At 56.7% G+C, this 6,585-nt stretch overlaps 1 protein-coding gene across 1 annotated transcript; it reads left to right on the top strand.

The window, feature by feature from the left end:
* Positions 1–380: 380 nt before the first annotated feature.
* On the top strand, positions 381–4,252 carry IRX4 (iroquois homeobox 4; the record flags this gene model as incomplete). Its single annotated transcript, XM_084283137.1, has 5 exons — positions 381–425; positions 1,343–1,594; positions 1,963–2,069; positions 2,994–3,316; positions 3,501–4,252. The coding sequence occupies 5 exons, from the start codon at positions 381–383 to the stop codon at positions 4,250–4,252; spliced, it is 1,479 nt and encodes a 492-aa protein (XP_084139263.1).
* Positions 4,253–6,585: the final 2,333 nt, after the last annotated feature.

The following is a 6,585-nucleotide window of genomic DNA, read 5'->3' as shown; positions in this document are numbered from 1 at the left end:
GGTTCTGACGTGATGTGCTTGTTCTGCTTTTCGTTCCCCCTTTTTTCTCTTCCTTTCCCTTTCCGTGGGTGCAAAATATGTGTTTCTGCCGTCACGTTTGCCAGCCTCGCAGCCCTCACGTAACAACTATTTCAGTGTCGCAGCTGTAGAGGCGAACTTGCTAAAATTACTATACGTCTTCTTTTTTTTTTTTCTTTAGTTAAAAAAAAAAAAGTTCAAAAAGCATGTAAATAAATTAAATGTGGTTTTCTGCTTCGTCCTATAAGCATCTAGGGACCTGTGGTTACCAATCAATTGGTACAATAGAGCAGAGCAAGGCTGCAATAGCGTGCAGATCAGACGTCTCGCCTTGTTTCTAGATAACTGGGAGCCTCTGTACCATGTCATATCCTCAGTTTGGCTACCCTTACTCCTCTGCACCCCAGGTAAGACTTTTGCCTACAAACGTTAATTGATTGAATTTCAGTCATTATTGATCACTTCCGTTCAGTGCTAAAAGCTGCAGCGATCCTTTCTAGCATGCGAGAGCGTGAAATCGGTTACTCACTCAGCATGCCTGGATGATGCCTAAGTTATATCTTGTGCCCGTGTTTTGAAACGGGGAGGCACACTCGGGATTTAGGGTCTTTCGGGGTGATAACGATGCGTGGGGGACGATTACAGAGATGAGCGAGGTGAGAAAAGGACCAAGAGATCCCCCAGCCCCCACCCGCTCTCTCCCCCGAGCGCTTTTTTTTTTTTTTTTTTAATCTTTCCCGATTAAATCTACAGTTTACCAATTAAACACGAAAGTACTGAGGGCTGAACTGCAGAAACATAATGGGCTATTCTAAAACAGCAGGTTAATAACAGATGCGTGTACGGCCGCTACAAATCTGCAGTCAAAATAAATATGCATGAGTGATATAGAGGGAAAAAATAAGAAAAAAAAAAAAAAGGTTTAAAAATGCAGATGGGAAGCATTGTGCCGCAAGAGGGGAAAAGCGGTGTAAACCCCGTCTTGTCAAAGCACACCGGGAAAGTTGGGCTTTAAACGCAAAGGGCTGGAGCAATGCGTTGCGGCGGATTAAACGCCTACAGGCACGGGGTGTTTGGTGGTGGTGGTTTTTATTATTATTATTATTGTTTTTTGTTTTAACTGATAAAGTACTGGCACCTCTGTTTTAACGTTTTAACCCCCAAAGCAAAACACGCGAGGGGAGGAGGATTAGGGAGATGGGGGGGGGGGGAGGAGGGAAGTGGGGGGGCGACACCCCAAAGCCGCAACCGTGGCGATCAAAGTTAGTTTCAAGTGCCGAAGTTTCCCTCCCCGCCCTGAGCGCTCCTCTCTCTCCCCCCCCAGTTCCTGATGAGCACCAACTCCCTGACGACCTGCTGCGAGTCCGGCGGCCGGACACTGGCCGAGACGGGGGCGGCCGCCTCGGCGCAGACCCCGGTCTATTGTCCTGTGTACGAGAGCCGCCTGCTCGCCACCGCCCGCCACGAGCTCAACTCCGCCGCCGCCCTGGGGGTCTACGGCGGCCCCTACGCCGGCCCCCAGGGCTATGGAAACTACGTGACCTACGGCACCGAGGCTCCCGCTTTCTACTCCCTGGTAAGCCCCCTTCCACCGCCCCCTTCCCCGGTTCCGCTGCTTCCCGCCCGCATCCCCCACGCATCCCCGGTTCCGCCGCCGCCCCCCGGGCTCGGCGATGCCGAGGGTGAGGAGACGGCCAGGACGATGGCTGCGGGTCCCCCCCTCGCTGGTAGTCACCGGGGCGCTCTTCCCAGCCAGCCCTTGCGCCCCCCTCCCCTCTTATTCCTCCTCCCTCTCCCCGCATCGCAGCACCGTCCTGAGTTCACGTCCCTACGGACCCCGCCGCGCCAGGGGGGGCCCCGGGCCGGGTCGGGGGGGGATGTCCCCCTCCCCACGAGCCGGGGGTCGGCGGGGGCTGAGGGCGGCGGCGCGGTGTCTCTTTGCAGAACAGTTTGGAGGCGAAGGACGGCAGCGGCTCTGCGCATGCGGGCATCGCCCCGGCGGCTGCCTACTACCCCTATGATCACACCCTCAGCCAGTACCAGTACGACAGGTAAGGGCAGCCCCGGCCCCCCTCGGGGACCCTCTTTCCCCCCTCAGCATCCCATGCCCGGACCTTAGCCTCAGCCAGCGGCCGCTCCCCGACGGTCCCCGCCGGGTCCCCGCCGGCCGCCCCCTTCCCCGCCGCTCAGCCTCCGCACGTGGTCCTGTGGCGGGGGGGCTGCGGAACTCTCCGACGCCCCCTCCTTCAGTTTGTTCCCGCACGGAGTCAGGAGTAGGCGGCCGGCCTGCCCTGCTGCCTTTATCAGCTTTAACAGGGCGCAGAAGGCGCTCAGACGCCGGTGCAACCTTTGAGGCCCATTGGGCGCCGGTGACCTTTGCTGGAGGATGTGCATTAAATATTCAGTTGCAGTCCAGTGTCATCTGCGTTAGGTTTATATATATATATATATATATTTATTTATTTACAATTTCAGGAACAAAAGGGTAGGGGGGATTGCTAATAAAAGGAGTAAGAGGAAATGTATTTCTATTAGCAGTTACACCCTGGGGTCACCCAGACGTATTCTGTTTGGGAAGCACTGAGCAAAAAAACAGGAAAGCAGCATTTCTGGCCATTTGCGAGCCGCTAGGATTTTACTGCTGCCCGAAAGGTTGACATTGACTTTGCCGTGAATAAAGACAGGAGTTTTCTTCCCTCTTTCCCCGCAAACGCCGCGGTGCAGCGGAGCTTTACACCGCCCGGTGCTGGCTGAACGAGCCCACTGTCCTCCTCCTTCCTCGGCCGGGCCTCCCCTGGAAGCTGAGCTGCCCTCGCCCTCTTGTCCCCTCCGTGGTCCTGCCGTCCCCACCCACGGGGGGTGCCGCGTGTCAGAGCCGGGACCCGGGGAGCCCCCGCCCCAAAGGGGGGCATCAGGCGGGTCGTCGGGGGGCGAGGGCGGCGGGTCACGGTGGGGGTGCTCGGCTGTGCCCGCAGGTACGGCGGGATGGACGGCGGGACGCGGCGGAAAAACGCCACCCGGGAGACCACCAGCACGCTGAAGGCCTGGCTGCAGGAGCACCGCAAGAACCCCTACCCCACCAAGGGCGAGAAGATCATGCTGGCCATCATCACCAAGATGACCCTCACCCAGGTCTCCACCTGGTTCGCCAACGCCCGCCGGCGGCTCAAGAAGGAGAACAAGATGACCTGGCCTCCGCGGAACAAGTGCTCGGACGAGAAGCGGCCCTACGAGGAAGAGGAGGAGGAGGAGGAGGGCTCGCAGGAAGACGCGATGATGAAGAACGAGAAAGCCGAGGGTACCCTGCTAGGAAGGGGCACTTAGCGGCGCGGCCGCGGGGGGTCGGCCGCCAGCTGGCCCCGGGGGGGGCCTCGCCCCCTTGGCCTCGGGCTTCGCTGGCGGGGGCGCCCGCGGGGCAGCGCGGCGCCTCCAGTGACCGCGTGTCTTGTTTTTGCCGTCCCTTCCCCCCACCCCTCCCGCAGAGCCCACGGGCAAGGAGGAGAAGGAGCTGGAGCTCAGCGACCTGGAGGACTTGGACGCCGCCGAGTCGGAGAGCTCCGAGTGCGAGATGAGGCGGCCCTTCCCGCACCCGCTGCCGCACCCGCACCCGCTGCCGGGCGGCGGCCCCCCGCCCCGCGCCGCCGAGCCCCCCGCCAAGCTGCCGCTGCCGGCCGCCGTCGACGAGGAGGAGGAGGAGGAGGCGGAGAGGGCCCGCAGCTGCCTGAAGCCGGCGGCCGAGGAGTGCGAGGCGGCCCTGCTCGGGGCCCGGCCCCGCGGCTGCGAGCCCAAAATGTGCTTCCCGCAGGGACAGCAGCTGCTGGAGGCGAAGCCCCGGATTTGGTCCCTGGCGCACACCGCCACCTCCCTCAACCAGGCCGAGTACCCCTCATGCATGCTGAAGCGGCAGGGGGGCTCGGCCGCCACCGCCGTCTCCACCCCGGTCAATGTCATCGACAGGCACCAGGATTCACCGGTCACCAACCTCAGGAACTGGGTGGACGGGGTGTTCCATGACCCCCTGTTCAGGCACAGTACTTTGAACCAAGCCTTGAGCAACACCACGGTGTCCTGGGCTACCACCAAAGGAGCCATTCTGGAAACGGGCGCCTTGGGACGCTCGGTGGGCAACGGCGCCAACGTGCTCAAGGGGCAGCTGTCAAACCTGGCCCACCACGACTCGAGCAAGGAGTTTATCGCGTTCCCCAAAGCAGGAAGCAAAATGTTTTGCTCTTAACGGCCCCACTGAGGGGCTAAGAACTTCCCTGCACTGGAAGAGTCAGCTACACTGAAAAGAGACTTGTGAGAGTTTAAATATAAAACTTTTTCTTTCTTTTTTTTTTTTTTTTTTTTTTTTTCCTTTTTAACAACAGAAACGAGGATTTAAAGTTCAGTTTGCTCAGTTCAAAGGACAGACGACTCACTGCTCTTCTGAAGAATTAATTTCTCCTGGCTGCGACTTTAAGGGATCAATGTCGTGAAAGTTATTTAATTCCATGTCCAAAAGCACGTACTATAGCATAGACCTACTTACAAAGTTTACATCCAAAAGTTTACAAATGAGAAATTTTAATTCAGATTTAATTTAAGGCATGCCGATATTAGTTATAAAGACTTTTTGAGAGTTTTTCCTCCTAATTTACTTGTTAGCATATACTTCACAAACAGCACTTCTACTAAGTTTACACCTACTGCACAAATTTATCTTGACAGAAAAGAGAAATATGTTAAAAGGTATGTTCACTCCAATAAATTGTCTGTTTCAGAGGTAACACGCGTGGTGGCCTTTTGCATTGCACAAACATATTCCAGGTTTCCAAATTCCCTCTCCGGCTCGTTTTAAGGGCCGCCACCGGGCTGCCGTGAGTGGGAAGGGGCTCGGCCGCTCCCCGTGGCCTCCGAGAGCCTCCCACACCCGCAGACCCTTCCCCGCTGCCCAAGAGGCTCGGGGCGGTGTGTTTGGCGAGTGCGGCAGTGGGCACCCGGACAGTACCGAAGGGGCCGGAGGCGCCGGCCGGGCCGCAGGTGTCCCCGCGGCTGCCATCGCCCGCTCCGGCTGCGGGCGGGGGCTCCCCCAAAGCGGCCCGGCTGTGCCGCGGCGCCTCCTCCTCGGTGCGCGGAGCCATTGATTCACGTGGAAAATTTGATCTTTTAAACAACCGCTTTAGCTTTCCAGCTCTTCTGCCAGGATGAGGAATCGCTGATCCGCCATGAATATTTCAGCACTTCAGGACAGATGCTTTACCGTTTTGACATTAAATAGAGTGCAGCCAACAAAAAGAGAGAGAGAGAGAGAGCGCTCTCGACGTGTGATTCAGGAGCACTCGCAGCCAATTTACCATTTAGATAACAGGCGTTTAAAAGATTTCCCTTACCCTTCCCCGGAACGGGAACAAACTTTTCCTGATCTCTGGACCGGGAGAGGGGGGAGAACTGCCGAAAAAGAAGCTGCCAGGCTGTAACAGCCCCCGGTTTACCCAGACCGGGCCAGATCCCTGGGCTCCCGCGCCTGGCGCTGCGGGGGGAAAACGAAAGTGCCCGAAGGACCGAGCTGACACCGGACAAGCAGAAGAGCCTTTCTGTCCTCACCCACCCCCCTTCTGTCTGAAATAAATGATAAATGAGAATGCAACCTGGGGGATATGCACATATGTATTAAAGGCGACGATGAATGTAACCAAGGCAGTACCCAGCCAAAATATAACATCCTCCAGCCAGCAAAGTTTCTAGCGAGACCTGTTAGTGCAAGGACTGAATAAAGGAATCCGGGTGCGGAGATCAGATCAAGCCCTTCCCCTCTCTGCGAGCAGCCGTAATTGGATTGTATCCAGTCATATTCCCTGTCATTGTATTGACTTTCGCTCTCTTGGATGATATTATCGAGATCACTGAACCCCTCTGCTGATCTGGCTGTCAAAAGGCTCAGACAGGAGCCCCCGGCCTGGAAAACGTGCATCAGCCAAGATAATTTGAAGTGAAATTTTCATTTTGACAGTAAACCCCTCAATTTCTAAAGGCTCTGCACCCGGAGAGCTCGGTGGCAGGGGGAGGCTTTACAGAAAGCCACGTCTTAAACTGAAAAGGGCAAAAGAACTCGAATTAGTTGTAATAGATAAAAGGGCAAAAATAAAGAGTCAAGGGTACTTGACAGTAATAGCGAAAGTGGAGTCTCCGGGGAGCCGCGATCTCAGCTCAAGGCTGGGCCGGCAGGAATTTTAATGCAGCCGGGGCGGCCGGCGAGCTTTGCCTCTGAAACCCTTTAGACAAAGCAAATTATTTTCAGCCCAACTAAGGAGGTGGGGATGAAGGAGGCGAGGAAGAGGAAAGGGAGGAAAGGCGAGTAGTCAGGCTGCCCTCAAGCCTTTGGTGGAGACAAGCGGGACGGGGGTTAAAGGCTGCGTGCTGTGTTGGGGGGGGGGGGGGGGGGGGGGGAGATTCAAAGCCGAGAAACTCAGGGAAATTTACGTGGATGCAAGAAACGGGTGGGGTTACACCGGGTTTCCCGGTGGGTTTCAACGCGGTAAGTGCAGCAAGTAGAGAGAGATGAATGGCGAGGGCTCCAAAGGTCGG

This window comes from Netta rufina, assembly GCF_964035555.1.
Source record: "Netta rufina genome assembly, chromosome: 2".
NCBI lineage: Eukaryota > Metazoa > Chordata > Aves > Anseriformes > Anatidae > Netta > Netta rufina.
Note: the sequence above shows the minus strand (reverse complement) of the source record. Positions and strands in the feature narration are given on the sequence as shown.